This window comes from Lycorma delicatula, chromosome 7 (genome assembly GCF_047948215.1).
Source record: "Lycorma delicatula isolate Av1 chromosome 7, ASM4794821v1, whole genome shotgun sequence".
Classification (NCBI taxonomy): domain Eukaryota; kingdom Metazoa; phylum Arthropoda; class Insecta; order Hemiptera; family Fulgoridae; genus Lycorma; species Lycorma delicatula.
This window is the reverse complement of record NC_134461.1, coordinates 49,105,390-49,130,317: the sequence shown is the minus strand read 5'-3', so window position 1 is coordinate 49,130,317 and position 24,928 is coordinate 49,105,390. Positions and strand designations below refer to the sequence as shown.

The 24,928-nt window shown below is 26.1% G+C and overlaps 1 protein-coding gene across 1 annotated transcript in view; it reads left to right on the top strand.

Annotated features, from left to right (window-relative positions):
- The window catches only part of LOC142328097 (uncharacterized), a 338,993-nt gene extending 330,410 nt beyond the window's left edge, over positions 1–8,583 (top strand). Inside the window, exon 6 of the mRNA XM_075371594.1 lies at positions 7,644–8,583. Within this exon, the coding sequence (XP_075227709.1) occupies positions 7,644–7,726 (83 nt within the window). The 3' untranslated portion in view covers positions 7,727–8,583. The remainder of the gene's footprint in view (positions 1–7,643) is intronic.
- The last annotated feature ends 16,345 nt before the right edge of the window (positions 8,584–24,928 follow it).

The window sequence follows — 24,928 nt, the reverse complement described above, 5'->3', positions numbered from 1 at the left end:
TTGACTTAAGTGGTCCCATGTTGGCCGTAAAAGCATAATAATAATATAATATAATACTGTAAATATTATATGAATATTTGTTTTGCATTCTTCTAGCTTTCCTCCAAATTATTTTTAATTAAGTTTGTTTTTGCTATTCATTATTATTTCGTTGTTATTTTTTAGTTTATATTTGTACATTTGGTTAATTAATTTTTTTAATATTTTAATTTTTTTTAAATTATTTTTATCTAACGGAAAAGGTAATCTTTGTACAATAAATTTCAACAAAAAATATTTAATAATTAATTTTTTAAATGAGAATGGTTGGAGATACTTTTTAGTTATCTCAAAGGCAAAATTTATTAATTAATTCAATTTTTATTAAAATAAATGTTTTCTCAAAACAAATAAAATTATAAATTAAAAAATAAATTAAATTATAAATTATTAAAATCAACAATTTTCTGAAAGAAAGTAATTAAAAAAACATGGAATATTATTATTAGTGTGATTAGCGTTAATTAAAATTTAAAAGAAGGTACTAAATAATTACTTAATTTACATAAATTTTTACAACAAAGCATAAAAAATCAATTTTATAAGGTTTTCGTTTAATAGAAAACCACTAAGTGATCTTAAATTATAACAAATTATGCACCCAGCTTATCACATAACCTTATAAGAACACCCCTTAATACAGTCTGAAGAAAAATAAGCGATGAACTCCTTCATATCTATTAAAACGAAATTAAATTTAAAAATATAAAAAGCATTGATCTTCATGAAATTATAATCAAATATGGTTGATCATAATCACGTAAATTTTACTGATACATTACTGTTAGAATATAATAAAATGGTAGACAGTAGATCTCACTTTAACCAGTCGTAAAATAAAAATGATTTGTAAAAAGCAGCAGATGTAAATACAAACAAAATCCAGTCTAAATTAAATATGTATATATCAACTTCAGTAAAAATGTTATATAAGAAAATTATGTATAAATTAAAAAAAAGTTGACAACACAGTTGTAATAAATAAAACAAGTTGTAAACCGCGGAACGCGGCTTTAGCCGTGTGACGGGAAAGTCCTACAATTGTGAGTTGTTTCTGATATACACGGCTTTCACACACACACACACACACACACACACACACACACACACACACACACACACACACACACACACACACACACACACACACACACACACACACACACACACACACAACTTAATTTAAAGTATTTATCATTTTATGTAAATAAAATGTTTTTTCATTTATTTAATTCAACTACTGTAACTAAAGCGCGCGTGCATACCGTATTTAATTCGCACGGGTGTGGCGGTCGGCACTAACTAAACTAATATAATCTTTCAACTTGTATAGAATAAATTTCGCAAATTTTTTTTGTACGGTTTGTAGGCTGGTAGCTGCGAGACTTATTGCACCAGGTACCGAATAAACGGGGCGATCGAGTTTCGTGACCCACCGAGACCTAGTAATATTTTTACACTTTAAAATATTATTAATTTATTAAATTTTACCGCTTACCTGTAACGTCACAATATAACAGTAGTTTAGAGCATTTCTTGAGGTAGGGGTGCGAAATATATTTATTTTTTAATTGTTAACAAATCTAGCTAAGAAAAATATGCCTTTAATTAAGCGAAATCTTGAGATAACAGATATTACACTAAACAGATATTGCATTTTTTTAAATAAGTTTTGCAACTAATTTTCTTCTTTTTTCGCATAAAATTAGTTTGAATATTAGAATAACATCACTGCAATTTAAAAATCAAACTATGAACAAAAAGATTGATTTGGTAAATATTTTCAATTCATTTTTAGAATTTTTTTAATCTTCTACTTACGTTACATAGAGAAAAAAACGTAGGTTACATATAGAAAAAATTTCTAAAATGACCGATATAGATCAATGTTGAATATTCTCGTATATATATTACAAAATACACACGGACCAAATGAAATCACCTTTTTTGAAGTTGTTAATCAACACACACATATATATATATATATATATATATATATAAAATTGTACTTACCATGTCATATATTTCTACTCGGTAATAATAAGAGTTTCACCTCTTTTATATGATACCATTAGTTTGAATTGCTAAATAGAGAGTATATGATTTTTTTGAATAATATTTCTTTAACAACGAAACCATCCAATACATGATATTTTGACGTTATAAGTATCAGAATATTTCAAATTTTTCAGAAGAAATTCACGAAGATTACTAAAGAACAGGTTATTTTTCAAAAAAAAAAAAAAAAAAGTCGAAGGTAGTCATTTTGTCTAGGGTGTTCGGGTCCGGCCACATTCAAGAGTGGGAGAGTCGGGACTCCCCGATGATGGCATAAAGAACCCTCAAGGTATGAGTGGATCGCGAAGTGAAGGATGTGCGAAACGCACATCTGGAACTGTTAGAGTGATGGGATGGCTAGCTCCTTAGCGGAAGGGCATATCGGCTATCCGGAAGTCGGTGTGTCGTAGTGAAATTGGGAAATTAGCCCCAAAAGGGGGCTAACTAGGGTGGGCAGAGACTGCTGCCATGACACTCCGACGTGATTATGTTTTGTTTAACGGCGAGGACCGGTTGCCTTAGGAATGTTTAAAGAAAAAGAAAATGTTATTTTTCAAAAAATTGTCAATCTAACCTGGAGATTCTTAATTTTACCTCATGAAATATTTGTCAACTTGCATCTTTTTATGCAAAAGTCAAGAAATTTTTAATTTTATAATATTACAAGCATAAAGAGAGAAATTTTATTACGATAACTCAGATAATTCAAAACCTTTTAGAAGCTTATCACCCATATTTTCCAATAAAAATTTATAGTAAATTACTATAATCATAAACACTGATTGCTTCAATAAAATATGCAAAAAACCTCTCTTTAAACTACTGATTAATGACTTTTTGTAGTGTATAAATGTTTGGCTGGAGTACATAATTAAATTAGTTTAAATGCTTTAGTCTGATGTTTATGTAATAAAGTGTAAAATAACTAAATTGAAGTTACTTATAATTTAAGGGTTTTGGTAATTTTTAAAAAATTTATGTTAGTTTGATACTTTTAGAAATTTACAACAGTGGTGCAAAATTTTATTTTAAATATTTTTATTTGCAATACTTTTTAGTTTATGGATCTTTAATGACAAATGTTAATGTTAAATTTTACCTGCATAAGAGCATGTATAATATGAAAATGTAATTAACTGATAAATAGAATTTCACTAGTTATTATTAACAATAACAATTTACTAACAACAATTTAATAACTTCTCTTGTTACTAATTATCCTCATACTAATTCGTGTACTGAATGAATAATTAATAAATCTTAATGAGATAGCGTCGGTGTTTAATAATAATAACAATTATTTATAAATCTGGTTTATTAATTTTAATACCTGGGCTAAAAAAAGGAGAAAGTTTACACATGATAACTTATCATTAATCTTTCTATTTTCAGAAAGAAAGCTGAAATTTCGCAAGGTAAATCCTAATTGGGTATTTAAGAAAAGTAACAAAAAATATTTTTTGTTAATAATATTTCAAATTCAACAGAAGCTCCTTTTCATATGAATATTATGATAAAATTTACTTACGGTTTTTGCATAATAATATTTAAGTTAAACTATAAAAGGGTTTGAAAATATGAACTCAAAATCGGAAGATTTAAAAACTTGAATCCTCCCCATTGGTGTTCCTATTAGGTAGTATGTTACCCACTACGAAATATTTTGCTCTCTCTTCTCTAAAAAGTGAGTCGAATATATAAACGGAGCCAGTTTATTTATTAATTGTTTAATTTTTAATCTAGCTATGAAAAATAACTTTGCCTTTCGCAATTATCTCTAAATTGGTACAGGGAAAAAAAATGTATTAATGAAATCGAAAGAATGAAACTGAAAGGAGTAGCATGACCGGAAGGGATGTACCCCTTAGGTATTAGCTTACCTTGGGAAATGCTTTTTTTAAATCGTTCACTTTTAACGATGCTGAAAAGAATACGAACATATTTCAGAATCAGTGTATATCGCTTTAGTTCATATTCAACGACAAAATTTCTGAACTGTTTACTATATAAATTAGAAGAGTAACATTTATTCAAATTTATTGAATTTAAAACGAATATAAAACTGTCTTCAAGATTGTTAAACTGAAAAAACGGAAAAAAGTTGTACGCCTAATTTTTAAACCGACATCAAAAAGGAGAGCCGACGATCCGACCCGTATAATTTTTATGTTTGTTTGCAGAACAGTTTTTCTATTAATCCGACTGTAATAAATCTTCTGCAATCGACGCAGCTGCTTTTCGTGGTGGTGTCATGATTTTGAAAATATCAACAAGCCACCACAGTTATTGACGTCTGTTGGAATAACAATCCCGAGGGGGATTTTCCCATATGTTGCTGCTTCTCGTGATTCATCAGTAGCGTTAGTAATATAAACTCCATTTGTTTTTGATATCATATCAGTCACACTACGATAATATTCATCAACTAATTTAATAGTTGGAAATATTCTTACAGAATTTCCATCTGCAAATTTGTCTATAAAAAATACCCTCCTTTTTCGATATTTCCAATTAGCTAGTTGTAATTTCGTCAAAACGCAAGTTATTTAATAAATCAATGAACTCCATGAGATTTCTTTGTCTCATGTTTGTTGATAGCTCACATAATAAAAACTGATGCCACAAATTTATTTCTACTGCATACCAAGGAGGTTGAAAAAAAACACCAATGGCCTTTGACTGGAGGCAGCTGTATTATACAAGTATCACAAAAAAGAAGTACATTAACTCCGCCGAATAACTTATCGTTATTAATCAAACACAGAAAATTACGAAATGGAACCGACATCAAAATGCGCTATAAAATAAGAAATAGTTTCGTCCAAATACTTAATTAATTCCTTAAAATTTTTTTTTGGATCGGCGCCAAAATATATGATCATACTTATATGGTACTTGAATGGACTTATAGAAGTACTTATATGGTACTTATATGGCTTATATAAAAAATAGGTAATGAATTAAAGCAATCGAAGCACATAAATATGAATTCCATATTATGTAATACAGGCATTTTTTTAAACACTCTCAGAGTGACCGGTACAGTCATAAAACATTACCTCGATCGTTCCGGAGTGTCGTGGCAGCAGATTGCCCCATCCTAACTTGGCCCCTTTCAGAGGCACCCATTGGGGTCTCCCCTGGATCATAAGAACAACCCGACTTCCGCTTGTGGCTAGCTAAGGTGCCCCTTTCCGGCTCTAACCTACGAGGTTCCAGGCATGCATTTCGCATGCCCTTCCTGTCAACCCGCCCTCTCATACCATCAGGGATCTCCGTGCCATCATCGGAAGTACCCCGACTCCCCCGCTCTTGGTGCGGGCGAGCTAAGATGTCATAGGCAAAGAGGCTGCCTGCCTGGTCTTAAGACGTCGCCACGTTTCGTCCCTACTTCCTTTATTTTTTGAAGTCTCTAACAGTATAATTTTTTCCCGTGCTGTGTTCAGCGCTTGATTGATCATCTTCAAGCTGTTGGGGATGCAGAAGTTACTAATGCTAACATTATTTATACAAAAAATATATGGAATTTCGAATATAAAAGAATACAATGAAATCACTAACTAATTACATTATTTACAACCATATTACTATCAACACAGTCCAAAACAACTATGATCACAAGCTTAGCGCCATAATAAATGATGCCCGCGAGCACAACAAAATTAGCTAATATTATAACAATACACAGATTATTATAAAATACAGTTTACAAAATATATTACACAATAAATTAATATACGTAAAATATCTCAATTCGGCCATGACTGCCAACTCAGAGCAACGGGACAATTCGCGCACACCGCCACAACCAGTCGGTTATTAATATTACACAATAAACACAATATAACTAACATTTATATACAATATTTACCGGTAACAAATCGGTGATGACCACTAGTTCAACACGACCCACACTTGTGTTCATTGTCACCGCAATTTAATTCATAATAAGGCGTAAATTACGTTATTCTAAGAAGCTACTTACAGGTACATGGTTTATCCGGCACAAATTACACAGGTGAATATGACTGACGCAAAAGTTATTATTAAGCTAAAAGTTCATCCCGTATTAGTTTTTTACATAATATTACAAGTTCATATATATTACATATATATTACCCGTGATATTCATAACACCGGTAATCATAAAAAAAACTGCAATTATAAAAGAAAACAAAAACAACACAATAACTTGAACAATTACAATTCAGAATGTACTAATTTCTACAAACCTTAATCTAATACTTAAGCATATTATGCTTAAGGCCGGATGCAGCTCCAACCCTGATAGAATGGTATCTCTATTCCATAACTCCTTTGTCACTTCCCAACATATTACTCTACGCCCCAGAGTGCTTCTTCCCTGCCTTTGGTCTGCAGTATCTGTGAGGCTAGTGACGCAACTTTAGCCTACTGCTTCCGACTCTAGAGACTCTGGATTTTTTACATTTTAACGCATTTTGATCTCGCATTTTTTGATAAAAAAAATGAAAGTTTCATTTTTTAATAATTACTGTAAATATTTTTAACCTGTTGTTATATAATTCTCCATAAATTTTCAATTCAAATACTTCACAAAAAAAAAAAAACAACACAATTCCGAGTTTTTCAATCCATCTCTAATGAGTAATAAAAATATGAATTTTTTATTAACGGTGGGCTTTATAGTTTCCATTTGTATTTTAAATCTAAATTTAAAAAAGAGAATTCGACTCAAATGAAATCTGAATAAAAAATGTAGTCTTCCTTCTTACCCTAAAAAGAGTTAAAAATTATCTTTTTAGGGTAAATTAGGATAGACGGACACTTCATAATTCCTGTAAATATTTTTAATATAATAAATAGAAACTAAAAAACTTAGCACAGATATTAACTATAAGGTTATATGAAACCATATTTTTTTATTTTTTCCATTAAGTTATTTGACAATGAAACTACATAACTGGGTTTTGTGTTCCAAAAGAGCTGGAAATAATTATGAAAACACATTTTTGAGATTCATTCATTCCGAAATTCAAATAGACTGAATTAAATAAACTGCATATTGATCTGCAGATACAGTATTTATTTTTTTAAATGGCGACTGAAACGTTTCCACATGCTGGACCTGGGAGATATAACCAGAGAAGTGACCTATATATATTTTATATATATAGGTCGTTATATATATATATAGAGCCTTATATATATTAAGTATTGAACTTTATTTGGATAAACTGCACAAATGTTTATCTTATTTATTGAACCTATTATGTAATAAACCTTTGTATACCTTAATGAGGTTTCGTTGGAGACCTCTCTTCACATGATTGTCATCACTCAAATTTACTTATGGTCCCCTATGAGGTGCCGAATGCTAAAAGGTACACAAAATGATAAGAATTTTAGTTTCTTTCGGTGCTTAGTTATTTTTACCGTGCTTAGAACAGTTACTTAGGTTGAAAATAATATAATATAATTATATAATATAATTTTTCTACATATCTATTATTAAGAAACATTCTATTGCAATCTTTGTAATGAATTTTTTGTCTTTATTTTTTCAGACAGTGGAGGATCAAGAATTAATATATCGATATGTTGGGAAGCAGTTACAGTAGTACTAATAACATTACTAGCAGCTTCTTGAGACAATATTTTCTTTTTTGAATCAGCTGACCAGGTTATTTGAAAAGCCATGTGATGTTAAATGTTTGAAAAAACCACAATGAAACCAAAGTAAAAACCAAAAAGACATTCACAAAAAAAAATTACTTGTCTAGTGTGAATTGATTCGTCTATAAATAAAAGTTAAACTAAAGTTTAAGAAAAAGAATTAACGTTAAAAATACGAAATCGAAGCGTATCAACATTTTATGATATTTTGATAAAAGAATTGAAATTATTAATATAATTAATTAATGACATATACTAATTGCGGACGACTAAAATAGTATTAAATGTAATTTTATACTATGTGTATAAATTTTATGCTTAATTAATCATTAAAATTAAATATTATAAATTATTATATATTTTCAAACGTAAATTTTGTTAGAATAAAATATTTTTCTCAACAAAAAATATATTATGTAATATATATGTGTTTTTTAAAAATTATTTCAATGTAAATTTGATATAAACACGCATTGTTTGCTTGTATGTATATTATAATATTCGTGCCTTTATATAAAGTAACGTTACTGATGAACAATTATTATATAAAATATCCATACATACATACATACATACACACACACACACACACAAACGTATATTCTCATACATATATATATATATATACACATAAATTAAACATAAGCTCCCACATATAATTACATTTGAAGGCTCAAAATAAAATATTTAAAAAAGAGAATTTTAATTGGAAAATACAAATTATAGTTGTCTGAAAGAATTAAAAAAAAATAATATAATAAATATTATAAAATATTACTGATAAAAATTTTATTTTAATAATTATGACGTGTCTGGTTTTAGTCATTATAGAAATTTAACAAAATTCCTGTAATATTGTAAAAAACGGATTTTCAATATATGTAAACTTTATTTTTTTTAAAACTAAATATCGCAATATATCAATAATTTTTTTTTAACATATGGACTGTTAATTTTAATAGTATGCTTTTCTTTTAATACGAGAAATTATTTACATATGTAATAAAACAAATTTAAAACTTTTTTTATTACTATTTATTACTATTTAAATTTGTTTTTACTATTTTTTAATGATATTTAACATTTCGAATATTTTATATTAATAATATATTAAAGGCCTAAAAACACTTTATACAACAATAATGCAACAGAATAACACTCACTATAATTATTAAATATTACATGTTATAATTATTTTTTTTATGTAACTAAAAATATATTTAAAATAAAAAAAAGTTGAATACTCGTCGAGATTATGATCCTTTCCTCAATTTTTCTTTAATAATTATTTGCACTTTAAAAGTATTTTGTTGACCTTTTATATATGATCTTCTGTTATTGTGTTTTATGTTCTAAACATTTAAAAAAAAAAATGACATGCTTTAATTCAAAAGTTTGTCTTACAGTTTAAGTAGCTTTTTTCTTGTTTTTATGAGATAAAGGGCTGGTTTTTTTATTGAATAGTAAATACTCCAGATTTTAAGTACTATAAGCCTCTTAATTATCTAAAATTTAATTATATTTACTTCATTATCTATTCATGAAGCAACAAACAAAAGAAATTTTTTTATTTTCCTAACTATTACCACGTTTGTCAAAAAATAATAATTTCTTTGTTAACTGGTACAAACCCTCAAAGTATAAACATATTACAATCGTAATATATCTCATATTTTTGGTTATTTTATCGTATTAAAATACTTTAACAATGTACGTTTCAATTATTTCATATATTTAAAAATCTACAATTAATCCATTATTCCTTTATTAATTATTTACGAAGCAATAGTCGAGTTTTTAGCTTAGCTTTTTTTTTTGAAAAAACAAGATGCTCATAATGACTACAAATAAATTTGATAAAGTTGTATGAAGATTCTTAAAATTCAATTATTTTTATATACATAATCACCATACAGGGCCAAACTTCAAGTTGAAGTTACCATAAGAAATAAAGTACTGGTGTTAATACGAAAAACATTAAATTGATAAATCTAAAAAAAGTTTTTAAATTAACTAAGCAAAAAAATAGTAAAATTAGAGTACTACTATAAATTAATGTTATGCTCTGGATATGTATTAGAGATTGAAAAAATTCTTTTAGATCGCAAAATGATTCATCATCGCAACCTACCTGTAATGATTATATAATAAATACTAACAATGGCAGATTACAGATTATATTTATCTGAATACCAAAATAAAATTGAAGAACATTCATGCGAAAGTTCATTACTTCCATCTAGAACACACAAAATCTTCCCTTAAAAAAAAACAACATTAAAGCATTACAACTTCCTTTTAAATTCTTTTATGAACTTTATAAACACTTGCAAATAGCTGTGCGATATTTTTTTTTTTTTTTATTAAAAATTTTAAATAAATAGAAATCTATAAATCTTTTGTAAACATTAATATTAAGTTGCTTAATAATTTACATAAAGAGAAAAATAAAGGGTTATTGTATTAATTTAAACCGTTTAAATTAAATTTTAAAACTATTTTAATTCATACGGTGGACTACTTTTTTAAAAATTTCATAAACCAATTTTAATTTGCTTTTTATGTCGTATATTCATTTATAAATAATCTAAAAATAAAAAAAAATAAAAATAATAATACAATAATAAATAATTATTAAAAATCTAAAAAAACTATATCTGCATAAAATATTAGTAAATTAAATCTGTTAAGATCCAAAATAAATAAGACAATTAGCAACTCAGAAGATATTAATTAAAATTATATGACCTTATATTTATGTACACGTTAAACCTAAATTTAGAAAAATCTGGTTATTATTTTAAGTAGTATTATTTAAAAATTTATCCTATCTTTATTGATGGTTTTAGTAAAATAAAATTATTTAATTTTATTTTGAATAGATTTATCGGAAGATATTTTAAATGGGTCGGTAATTTGTAATAAATTTAAAAAAAAATACACAAGTCGGCAGTATTGATTTATTTAACGAAAACGGTCATTTTGTCTAATTTAAAAGGAGCCTATTATATTATGTAAATTATGAAAAATATTATATTAGTAAAATTATGTGAATTAGTTATTTTTCTTAGTTAAGAATTTTAGCAATAAATAGAAATTCATCATTAACTTAAAATCGTTGATTTACTCGCTATTGGTCTACATGTTTCATATTTTTGGACACTAAAGAATGATTTAAAAGTAGAAAATTTAAAAATTATTTCCGTTTTTTAGAAAGTCCCAGGGGATGATATTATGTTTTATATGGGATTCTATGTAGAAAAATTTCATACTGAAGAAATTTCACACTGAGTGTACTATAAATACGAATTCTAGATCGTAGTCACATGAATTCTAAAATGTAGTTAACCTAAATTCTCACATGAATTTTTGTATATATTTCATCCAGACACTTCTTAGTATGTTGGAGATATTTTAATAGTAAAATATGAAAAGAAATATAAAGATATTTATAGTTTGAAAGGTTTAAATTTTATTAAAATTTTAAATTTATTTAATGCATTTTGAACTATATAAAGATATAAAAGATACAATTTAACAAGCTATATAATATTATATAATTAATTGTATTGAATCCTTTTAATACACCATGTAAAACGGGACAATTCATTCTTAAAATAATTACTTATAATTATTTTAATTTTTTCAAAATTTAATACTGATGTTGACTTTATGTAAAGTTAGTAAAAAACCAAATATAATTTGGTAAAAAAGTTACACAAAGTTTTTTTTTTTTGCCGCAGCGTTTAATTTACAATCGGTTCCAATTAACCGAACTATAAATAAATTAGAATAACAAAAATAAAAAACATGATATGCAGAGAAGGATTTCCATTGAAATTCCTCAAAGAGCTGTATATGTGTGGATATGTATACATATCTTATAGAAGAAAAATTTTAATTAAAAAACAAAAATTCTCTACGTTTGTATGGAGATTACGTAAAATAGCAATTTTATACAGTTTGATAATAAATTTAAACGTACGTAATAGTTAAATACATCCTGAACGTTTTTAATTACACATTTCTTGTGAAATGTATAGTAAAATCCGAGTAAGTAAACATAACTGAACTCTTAAATTACAGTTTTTAATAATGACGTGCAGTAATTATTGTTTTAATTCCCTATACTTATATAGATTGTTCATGAAGAATTCTTACAAACTTTTAGGTCATGTTTTACTGGTGAAAATTAAGAAGAAAGTTCTAATAAACATAGGTTTGGAAACGCTTCGTTAGCAAGTATCGGCAGATGAAATATTTCACCCTGATTTCTATGTCTTCGGTAAAATTAAGCCAGACTGTAATTCTTGAGAACCAAATTAAGGGATATACTTAGTGATCCCATGTGATCTAAAATATTGAAAAAAAAAATTGGATCTTGAACTATAGTTTTTAAGAAGTCTGGGATAAAAGACAAAAGATTGGGATCGATACATACGCTATTCTACGTTTTACGTAAAATATCTTTGTTAAAAGGACAATACATATATAAGTTTTAAAGAAAGCTTGCAGAGAATTTGATTCTCTGGAAGTGAAATGGATGTGTATATGAACAAAAGGGAAATACAGAAAAAAATTTATTTATTAAAATTCTCAGTGTGGAGCAACTAAATACAAAAACTTAGTTGAAATCCGGAAAGTCGCTAAAAACATTTTTCGTCGGGCAGAGCGCTGTATCCACTGCGGTGGAGGACATTTTCATCAGTTTATTTAATTGATTTTATTGTTTTAAATTTTGTATTACTTATGCTACTAAAATATTTAATTCTTTTGTTTTATAATATTGAAAATTTTGTTTTCTTCAATATCTGTCACATTTTTTTAAAGTAAACTCTGAAATTCTTGCGTTAGTGTTTAATCTGTGAAAATATTATTCATAAAATCTTACTTAAAATAAAATTCTTTACAACTTTAAAAAAAATTCAGCATTCAAATTCAGAAACATAAAACCCTTTATGAATAATAATAGTACTTCTGATTGTAATACTATTTTCAATAATTTTTTTTTATGAAAGAGCGGGCAACAAGAGCTACATTAGTCCATTAGCCACAAGAGTCATTAGCCCAGTAGAAACTGGAAACGAATGAAAAGATGATGTACCTGACCAGGATTCAAACCTGGGACCTCAGCATGAAATGCCGAGAAGGTATTATTACCTTCTCGGTATATTACTCAACCACAGAGAGCAAAATTGTTACTTTAATTTCAAATTTGGTATATTTTAATATTTAAATAATTTTATCAGTACGTTTAAATTAACGGAATTGAATCAGGAAAGACTCGTGTCTGGTAGTGCGTAAAACCAAAATATAATGATCTAATTAAGAGTTACAAATTGTTTGTAATTTAGTAGTAAAATAAAAAAAGCTATATTTTAATCCTAAAATACACATTTCCTCTTTTTAAAAATATAAATTACATTCAAAAATTCGACCAGATATTTAAAATGAAATACGATATGGCCATCAACATGTAAAAAAGTTATATTTTATCTTCTATGCAAGTACTATTAATACGAAAAATAAAAATTTATTGCATGAAATTTTAATATTAATCATTAACTTAAAACAATTTAAATAGAAAAAGGAAGTAGAACGAAAAAATCTTATGTTATTACGTATATTTACCTATAAAAAATTAATAATAAATAAACGGTAAGAAGTAATAATGATAGTAGGTTAAAAAAGATTACCAGTATAAAAACAGAAGTAAATTCCTATATATATATATATATATAATCGTTTAAAGAAACAAATGCTTTTATTCATGTATAATATTAAAAAAAAAATCTAATAAATACTCGGTAAATATTAAACATAATGGTATGGTATAACCGCATAGATTTTTATGAGATATTATAATAAAAGCTACAAGCTTAGTGGTGAAATAAAATATTATATTACATTTATGTTGAAATATGTCTGTTTAGATACTTTATCAAAATACTAGTTACTGTTGTTAACCAGTTTATTGGTTATATCAAAATTTATAGTGTAACATTATGAAGTAAAAGCTTTATGATTTTTATTTCAAAATAAAATCTATCATGTAACCTAATACAATAAAATAAAATTCTAGTTAAAAGTTAACTTTATAGCAATTTTATTACATTGCAATAAATTATGTTTATAGACATACATATAAATTCTTTTAAAAATTTTATATATTTAAAAGATTAACAGTTGTTTTTGAATTATTCGGGAATGTACAAATAAAAATAAATAAATAATTAAATAAAATCCGTTATTATTTCGATGTAAATGAAATTATAAAAAACTGAAGTAAAAAATAAATAAATAAGGTATTAAAATTTTTGAAAAATAAGAGATCCCATGACTGATTGGGCAATTGTAATTAATTTTATTATAAAAAAAAGATATAATTATTTTTTTACTAAGCTAAATAATTATAAAAATATTTGAAACTCCTATTTATTTCTCTATTTGGCATTTGAAAAAATACAGATTTGACGAAACAAGGGTAACTTTGCTTTCCATAAAAACCATTCTTCAATAAAAACAACTCTGGTTACAAAGATGATTTATTTTATCCTCAGCACAAATAGGTTTGCTAAAATTTTAATTACAGAATTACTGAAGTGATAAAATTAATTAAGTCTATATTTTCTTTGGCCCGGGTGGTAGCGTCTCGGATTTTCATACGGAGGTCCCGTGTTTGAATCCTGGTCAAGTGTGACACACGCTACAAATCATTCATCTCATCCTCTGAAGCAATACCTAACGGTGGTCTCGGAGGCGGAAAAAAAATGGTCTATATTTATTGAAATATCTGTGAACAATAAATAGAAGAAAAAAACGTATTTTTAATGAGTGGGATTCCAGACTAAATTAGAAAAAAAAATAGAGATTAATTTTTTTTTCTGAAAAATTTCATTTCTTTTATTTTTTAACGTCGGTACAATACAATTTATTTATGAAAATTTTTGTAAAAATTTTCGGATAAATATTACAAATATTACTGTGTTTATTAATACAGTACGACCTCACTATAATGAGATTCAAAATAACGTGAACAGAAAGATGTCCCGAATAAAAAAAAAAATTATTATCAGATATAAAAACAAATTTTTCTACTCTTTAAAAACGCACTTAACTACGTAAACGTATTTAGTAATAAAGTGAATAGAATAAATAAATATGCTAATGCGTTTAGCTCCGTGAAATTGCACGTAGGTGTACTGTATATACAGGAAGATAAAACATAAAATAACGATACATAAAAACTTTATGTCGACTTAATCTTTCCACTTATATTATGATGTCTTGTGTTGATTCAGAAATGTTTTCTAATAAAGTAATATTGTATATTACTTTAAGGTATCTTGAATTTAAATCAGTTACTTTCGTACTATATATTCAATTAGGTTACAAAGGAAACTGCTTAAAATATTGTACAATTATCGTAGTTTATCGTTCTGAAAATAGGACCAATATGAAAATGAAGTCCAGCTTCAAAAATGTAAGCGAACAATACACAGTCTGTACTGTATTTCTATTTTTCTAAATTTTATTTTACTTCATAATATTCTCATATATTATTTTAATTATTTACTTCCTCGCCCCCGTAGGGGATACATCCACCTACTGACGATCCCGGTCGTCATTCTGTTTTAGGGAAGTACTGGTGAAGATGTCAATTGTAAAGTTTGGAAAGTCTAAAGGAAAACCCAGGAGGTTTAAAAATAAAAAGGTTGTCGGGAGAGGAGTGGAAGATGTTTCCGTCTTCTCCTCCAATGACAAAAGCCAAGTTAGTCAGACAGGAAAGTCCATCCGAGTACCAAAATGTAGTTTGATTAAAGCAGGCGTGGCCAACAGTTTTTGCCTCCAGGCCGTATTGGAAAGAAAACTTTTTCACGGACCGAACGAAATATTAAAATTCAAAAATGTTAAATTCAAAAACGATTCGTATAAGTAAACAAAATTTTATTACGGCATTTGTTGTACTTTTATTTACATTCATAAAAGAAAAGGTTTGTTCATAAATATAAGTTGAGCTGAAGATTACTGAATATTTCTTGGCAACTTTTTTAAATTTCCGTATTTTCCATTATTCAATTGCTTATAAAAAAAGGTAATTTTGAAAAAAAAGTTTCGCGGGCCGTATGCTGGCCATGCCTGGATAAGAGATTTCGTTTTGGATGGTGGCAAGGATCATTCTTCTAATCCTGTAGTAGCACAATTTGAAGAACAGTGTGAGCAGTTGGGGTTTCTTGAAGCCCCTTGTAGCGCCTCTGCCGATTCACAAACTAGTGATACTAAGGCTAAATGAGTTTAAGGCAATGTTCTCTGCATTGGCGAGTGGATTTGAGGCGCTTGTTTCTAAGCCAACGGAAATCAAGGAAGTTGTAGTTAAAGAAGACGTTTCCGTCCCGGTACAAGCGCCTGCGCCTATTAATGTGGATCGGAAACGCTACGCCAAGGTGCTTAAAGGCAAGCGAGAGGTCATCTGAGCACGCAAGCAGGCAGAAGTCATTTTCCTAAATAGAAAGGAGAGCTTCACAAAAACAATTAAAGAAATTACAGAGGAATTTCAGACTGCCCTTCAGAGCAAGCAGACAAATTTGAAAATTAGGAACATAAAGGATACTAGGAAAGGTCTGGAGGTCTAGAATGATTTCAGAATGTCGTTAGAAAAAGGTATGAGGTCAAGGTACATCAGAAACGTAAAAGAAAGCCTGGAGTCATTGTAATATAGATCGTCGCCTGTCTGAGGAGAAGGCCGTCTCTCATACGGGAGCAAAACACCGACATTTGTCTCCGGTCGCCAACAATTGTATTAATTTTTTTATACTATTTACTCACTTTTTTCTTTGGTTAATCACTTTATCTTTGAAATAATGCGGGTACAATATCTGTCTGCGGATGGTCGGATTATAACGATTTCATAATGTATTGCGCTTCTAGTAATTTATCCAAATTACAAAAAAAAAAAAAATATTGTACGTAAAAGAAATTATTTTATAAATAGAACACAAGTAACTATTTTAGCCTATAAATGCAAATAAAAAAATATATATATAAATTAATAAATAAAAATAAATAAACAATGTAATAAAGTTTATATCAAACCTTCTACAGGCAATAGATACACTCTATGATTACGAATATTAAGTCAGAATTTTTTTAAAGATATACATAAATATATTACAATATACAATTTTAATTGGGCGTAAAATAAATTAACTGCTTGTTATATTTTTACTAAACAAATCTACAGTCTTATGTAAACAATTTTTTAAATTCCTAAATATTTAGGTATGGTTTGAACTTATAAATGTGTCCATAGTAAAAATTCTTAAAGAAAATAATATTTTTTTCTTTTTTAATGAAAACAATAGTTTTCATTATTACTAGGCTAAATATTACCTATTTTTAAAATCTGAAAAATAAAATCTTTTGTAGATTTCTAAATCAGGAAATACTTTTTTCTATTTATAATATATCAAAACTAGCAGTTAAATATCCCACTTTCCTTTTTGGAAATATATAAATAAATATAAAAGCAAAAATCAGATTATTATTCTCTTTCTCTTTCTCTCTCTCTCTCTCTCTCTCTATATATATATATATATATATATATATATAAACACAATTTTCTCGATGAGAAATTAGAAATTAAAAAAAATATATATTTTAAACAAAAAATAAATAAAACTGTTTAAAAATTATTAAATTAAGATTGAAGAATTGTAATTAGGTCAACAATTTAAACTGTAGACAACTTTTACTAAATACAAAAGTAGGTGAATAGGGGATGAACGACCTCTGTTTATTTAACGGAAAACCATTAATTATACTTAGAATACGATACGTTTAAGAAGGCTTGGAGAAGCTTCAAAATTACGTGATGAATAATAATATTATTAAAATAAATGATGTACACGAATAACGTATGCATATGAACGAACGAATGTGTTTAACTGGATGACCAGAATCTATAATGGTGTTTTAATTAATAAAAGAATAATTTAAACTTGAATTTTTTTTTTAATTTCTGAAAAAATTACAATCTATCTGAAATGTTTATTTAAAAGTAATAACTGTATAATTTTTTTAAAAACTAAAATTATAACCCTTTTGTTTAAATTATAAATTTAGAAAGAATGATAACTAAAAATAAATTTAAATACAACCAAAATACGTAAAAATTATTTCCATACTTAATGAGACCCGCAATATCTGTATATGGACGAACATAAACGTTCAAAAAACTTCGTAGTTCTTTGATTCTTCATAAATTTTCTTTTTTTGAAGTTTTTTTATTGTCAAACATTAATAATCTACGATCATCATCGATTCTTCGTGAAAAAACTTAACCAAAATGTATCAATACTGTTACAATAGTTAAAAATTCTTTAGAAAATTATTCATTTAATCAATATAAAATATGATACTATCATTATTCCTTAAACTGCACGGTTGCATTTCAGTATTGTATTGATTACCTGTTTCAAACTTCATGAAATTGCGAATATTAGTTCTCAACTAAAAAAGCGAAAACGTATTATTTTAAAAAAACTCTTATTTTAACGTGAAAAGTGAAAACTATTATTTTAACTTCCGTTTAAACGATTTTCAGAAATACATACTTATAAAATGTTTTTTTTTTGTCTAACTAGTTTGATGCAGCTCACCAAGATTCCCTATCTAGTGTCAGTCATTATATTTCGGTATACCTACATTCTACATTCCTAACAATTTGTTTTACATATTCCAAACGTTACCTGCCTGCACAATTTTTCCCTTCTACCTGTCCCCCCATTATTAAAGCGACTAATCCAGGATGCCTTAATATGTAGTCTATAAGTTTACTACTATAAGTTCTACTAAATTTTTCCGAATGTTTTTTCTTCATCAATTTACCGCAACACCTCTTCATTTGTCACTATTCAGCCATCTGATTTTTAAGATTCTCCTATAGCACCACATTTCACAAGCTTCTAATCTTTTCTTCTCAGGTACTCCGATCGTCCAAGTTTCACTTCCATATAAAGCTACACTCCAAACATATACTTTCATAAATGTTTTCCTGATGTTTAAATTATTTTTTGATATAAGCAAATTATATTTTTCATTGAGAGTTCGTGCTACTGGGCATTTTATATTACTCCTGCTTTATCCATCTTTAATAATTCTACCTCCCAAATAATAAAATTCTTCTACCTCTGTAATCTTTTCTCTTCCGATTTTTATATTCAGTCCATCATTTATTATTCAGTCCATACATTTTATTATTTTGTTTTGTTCTTGTTTATTTTCACGTGGTATTTCTTGCATAGGACTTCATCCATGCCATTCACTGTTTCTTCTAAATCTTTTTTACTCTCGGCAAGAATTACTATATCATCAGCAAATCGTAACTCTTTATCTTTTCACCTTGCACTGTTCCTCCGGATCTAAATTGTTCTTTAATATCATTAACTGCTAGTTCTATGTAAAAATTAAAAAGTTACGGGGTTAGGGAACGTCCTTGTAGGACTCCCTTTTTTTATTACTGCTTCTTTCTTAAGGATTTATTTAAATTATAGACTTCAATAGCAATGTCGTAGGCAAATTTAAAAATCAGGCTACTTGAAATGCGCCCGACTAATTGCAAAATGTAATATGATATATTTGTATTACTGCTTATAATTATAAATATAATCTAGCCAAACTTATCCTACGCTCGCTTTGCTCTCTAACAGAACTAGCGAACGAAGCGAACGTAGGTTAAGTTTGGTTAGATTATATTTATAATTTCCAATTAGCCGGTAATTTTCGCATTAGCCGGAAGCTTTGCAATAAGCCTGATATTTCAATTCGCCTACGAAAGCAATATAAAAAAAATTATTATTAATATACATTTACCAGTGTGCAGATCTACTTTTTTTGTTGTCGTGATCACTGTCCTTTTCTAAAATATTTAACTAAACAAACAGTTTAAAAAAGAACAGTGATCATGACAGCATTTTAACGTACGGGATAGAAGTTAAGATGTCATTAGGTAATAAATGACTAACACTTATTGTTAGTTAAATTATTATTGGTTTTACAAAAATAGACTCACAGTAATTTAATTAAACGCATCACTTGCATACAGAATATTCAAAATTACTAATTTATTTAAATTAAGATGAAATTACCAGGATATATTATATCAAAATTATTAGAATATTAAAATACCTAGCCTAAATACATAGCAAGTAAATAAAATAAAAATTACAAAAAGATTTTTGTGAGAATATTTATACTGGTGTTTATATAAGATGAAGAAAAAAAAAATTGTTGGTGTAAATTTCATTTTATGTACCAGAAAAATAAAGTTACAGAGCTACATGTTACCTTAAAATGGTTGTGGTTTATCACACCGCATGCATAAACAAATACGCACGCGCTAATACAAGCACCCAGAAATTTTATATATATATATATATGTCAGAATTTCTCGCTACGTTTGTCCAATTATAAAAGCCCACCATCTGTATATGTTGGCAGCAATGATTGAACTGCTAACAGATCAATTAATCAAAATTGCTGCCATATGCACAATAACAACAGCAACAACAGATCTGCAGATTTGTTGTATTCATGTGGTTACAACAAAACGACGAAACCATTCAATTTTTTTTATTTTCACTCACTCTTTCGTTGATGTGATACAACTATAAATCAAAGTATTTAACATGCACGAATTAATTGTTGTGATTGTTAATTATCGTTAAGATATTAATTAATAAATTTATTATTTATTTTTTTTATAAAAAAAAAGATCTATTTGAATATTTCATTCAGGATGTATGTAATATATATTTAAAGTTATTCAGTAAGTTTAAATGTTTTTAAAAGTCACAAGACTATATATATATATATAGTCAAAAAAATAATAGGAAAATATTATATTTATTTATAAATATATAGGTATATTTATTTTTAACTGGATATTTTCTTTCAAATCAATATATTACAACCTAAAAATTAACAAAAAAAAAAAATTAATAATGATAAAAAAAGAGATTGAAAATTTAGGGTACATTAAAACAAAAAATAAACACAAGAAAATTAAAATAAAAAATATTGAAAAGAAAATATATAATAGAAAAATGGGAATAATTAATAAAATGGATATGAAATAAAACCTTGGAAATGAAGGTTGTTTGGAATATCCTTTAGCGTAAATATTTAGTCAGTTTTGAAACAGAGAGGAAAATAAAAGGGTGGAAATATACAGTCCAGAGCTAATTATGAATTAATTATTTAAATATCAGTAATGACATTGAAAAGTAATTAAATTGAAATAAAATAAAAAAATGTATAAATATTTCTACAGTGTTGTTTAGATGCACGCAAAATATGAATATAAAATATTTATTCTTTAAAATGCATTAATAGGGAAAAAATTATATTTTATTTAGAGGTTAGTATATACGTAAACATTTTTTCCATAGAAGGGATTTATACAACTCCACAACACTTCATAAACTCGGACAGAGTTCTTGTTCAAACTTAACTTTATATTCTTCAGATAATACTATTAAATTGTAACCAAATTATCTCGGAATAAATTACTACGTGTTAAATTTTTTTAACTTTAATATATTATTTATAAGTTTTATAATTACCTTTGTTACGCAAACTTATTAAAAAGAACACAAAGTGTTTAATTGCTGCATATAATATTATTAAATTAGGTGACGTAGAACACAAGTAATGAAGTTATCACAAATGAAATTTCTAAAGAAAAGTTTTTAATAAAACGTTTTTAAAAAATTATTCGTTTGTATTTTTTCGTGCTAGTTTTGATTTAAAGAGAAGCTTTTGTGCTTTATATATCTAAAATAAGACAATTTATCAAATTTAAGTACTTAAAAATCTATCGGTTTGGAAAGAGTTTAAGATTTTTTTAGTAAAATATATTTTACCCTTTCAACCTTGAAATATAGGTAAGCTTATTACAAAATAATATATTTTTGAATTTTAAAAATCACATATAACTAATTAAACAAAGTAATAAAAAAAAGCTAAGTTCATGGTACAGGAAATAATTTAAAAAACAAATTATTTAAAATTATTAAAATATTTTGAAACATTTACAAATGCTTTCATTATTCAAATTTAAAAGTAGTATATACCATAAAATATTTTTACTAATATTTGTGTATAATATTTGAGTTACCTTTCGGCATAATAAAAGGGTTACGCCCAAAAATGCATAAAAATTATTTGTAATAATAAACTTCTTCTAACGTTTTTTCACGTTTGATTTCTTTAATTATATTTCTATGATTTATTTTTAAAAATCTGTTATGAATTTAAAACTCACAAATAAAATTAAATTATATCGTTAGGAATCTGTTTTCCATTAAAAAAAAATACGGATCGAATAAAATAAATTAGGAAAACCAAATCTTTTCGAGAAAAATGTAAAGATATTAACATTTTTTAGACACATTACGTTTTACTGTTACCGAAATTTCAGTTAAATTACAATGAACATAATAAGTTTTTTGTTTATGAATAAGCATTTCATTCTTTTTTGTCGTATTTTAAAAGAAATAGATTTATGTAATACATTAATTTGCTTTAATTTTGAATAAAACGCAAACGAATAATGAAAACATGAAATAAATATTCTAAGAAATATTCAGACAAAACTTTGATTTGTGTAAGTTATCAGTTTTATATCTAAACTTACAATAAACACGCAACAATTTACTATCGATAATAAAAGCGAGAAAAAATCACACTAGCTGCATTTATAAATAAAATATGTTCCACTCAGTTATGAAAACGATGCATATTTTTTTAAAAATTTAATAAAATTAAAAAAAATAATCGAATAAAAATACTAAAATAAAAAGTCAGAATCTAAAATATGTTTTAGCTGTAGTGTTAAAATTGAATGTCATTACTTTTCATTCTATTAAAATGAACAAAGAAAATCAATCTGAAATCTATCATTTTTCTTTCCTTTTATTACTTTTACTTTATATATATGTTAAAATTTTAATTTTAATACAATTTTATTTAAAAATTTCCTTATGCCTTGCAAATCAACAAAATTTAGCATTTTCTAATAATTTCTGTGTTAGAACAAAATAGAAATTAACGTTTACTCGTACTGTGCTCACTATACATCGCTTATGTCTACATGTAATAAATAAATAAAAAATGTAATGTCAAATATCCAAGAATAATTTACATAATTTTGTCAAACTGGGTGTTTATATCTATTTTACTAGTTGGAAAGAGTAAAAATTCAAATTAAAGTATTTTTTTAATTTTTAGTATTTTTAGATTTATGTTTTGTTTGTAAAATTCATACATTTTTCTATTTTATTATTTTTTTAAAATAAATATAAAAAAAAACATACGAAAATTTATTCTTTCCATCAAAATTATTTATGTATTTCATATTTTATTTTAGGGGCATTAAAATACATAACGTCAAATTTATTAAAATCTGTTCATTTAAATTTTTATGTAAATTTAAAATTACAATATTGTATATATTATTCTAGTTTGATGATCATGATCTTTTTTTTATAAATATTTTTTCATGACAAATAATATATATTAGAAATCTGAATTTAGATTGTAAACAATTTTATTTTATTTTAGTTACACGAATTAAAATTTAAAGTATTTGTATAAATACAGTACAGTACAATTTCACTGAATTTCAATTGTATTGAAAAAAAATGTTTTCGAGAAACTGATAAAAAATTATTTAAAAGAGATTGTATTAGATGTAAACACTGGTGTGGTGTAATATTACATTTGTTTACAACATTAAGAAAATATTAAAATTCAAAATTAGACAATTTTATTTACGCTTTTTCTGGAAAAATACTGGTTTTCTTTTAACGTGATATTTTAATAGTAAATAAATGTTATAAACGTGCCAAAAAATAAAAACTACTTATTTTGTACATGGAATATAACTTCTTATGTGATGGATAACAACTAAATGCTGAATTGATGTAATCATATTATTAAATAATTAGGAAAACTGATAATAGAACATCGGCTTCCATTTTCAGGATACAAATTGCTGTAGAAAGAGTTCAAAATCTATTTTATCACCAAATTTTCGGTTAATTAATTTAATTTTAATATAAATTATATTAAGCTTCCATTTTACAAGCCAATCATATACCTAACAAAAAATATTTGAGAGAATACACAATCAAGATAAATTATAAAGAAAAGCTTTATAATAAAGATTATTATGGAAGATAAAAGTTTGTCATGTATACGTTTTCATGGGTAGCGTAGTGGATAAATAAAATAAAAGAAAATCGATGATAATTACTTTAATAACACATGGGTAACTGTGGAAAAAGAGAGTAAGCTTTAAGATATAACCTCATCAATAGATTATTAAATCTAACTTATTAAATTGGAGTTTTAAAAAAAATGTAAAAAATCCATTACATTTATTAATTCAGACTAATGAAATTGTAATGTACTGTACTGGTAAATATATTTATTTTTTTAGTTGACTTTAAAAATAAAGCTACAAATTAGTGATTTAATTTTTTTTTAAATATATATAATTTAGAGATTAAAAAGAAATTATTAAATTTAATATAAATCCATAAAAAATTTTTACATCGAACCAGAAACAAAATATATAATAATAAAAAGAAAAATAAAGAAGAATAATTGATCTCAGAAACCAATTCATTTATAATAATTACCTTTATTATTTACTTTGTAAGAGCCAAATATTATTAATAGAAAAGAGTTAAAATGTAAGTTTACAAAAATTGAGTTACCTAATTGTACAAAATTATTTATATGTACAACACTTTTTATTATACAAAAATAATTTATAGTTTTAGTAATTACTCATTAATTAATTTAATCTAAATAAATTTTTGCCAAAGTAGTGCACCAAAAAAAAGAAAAATCTAGCATAAAACTTATGTTAATCAGTGAACTTTACTTGATTTAATTAATTACACATAAGCACACAGAGTTTTATTAAATTAAAAAAAAATCAGTAACATTTATAAAATAATTTTTCTTTATAAAGATCAGGCCTTTCATTACAGAATCAAAAAAAAATTATATACTACGCATGTTTACCTCAGTTCAATGTAATTACAGCCTTTGTAGTGTTTATATATGACATAAACACTACACGAATTTTAATAATATGGATTACAAG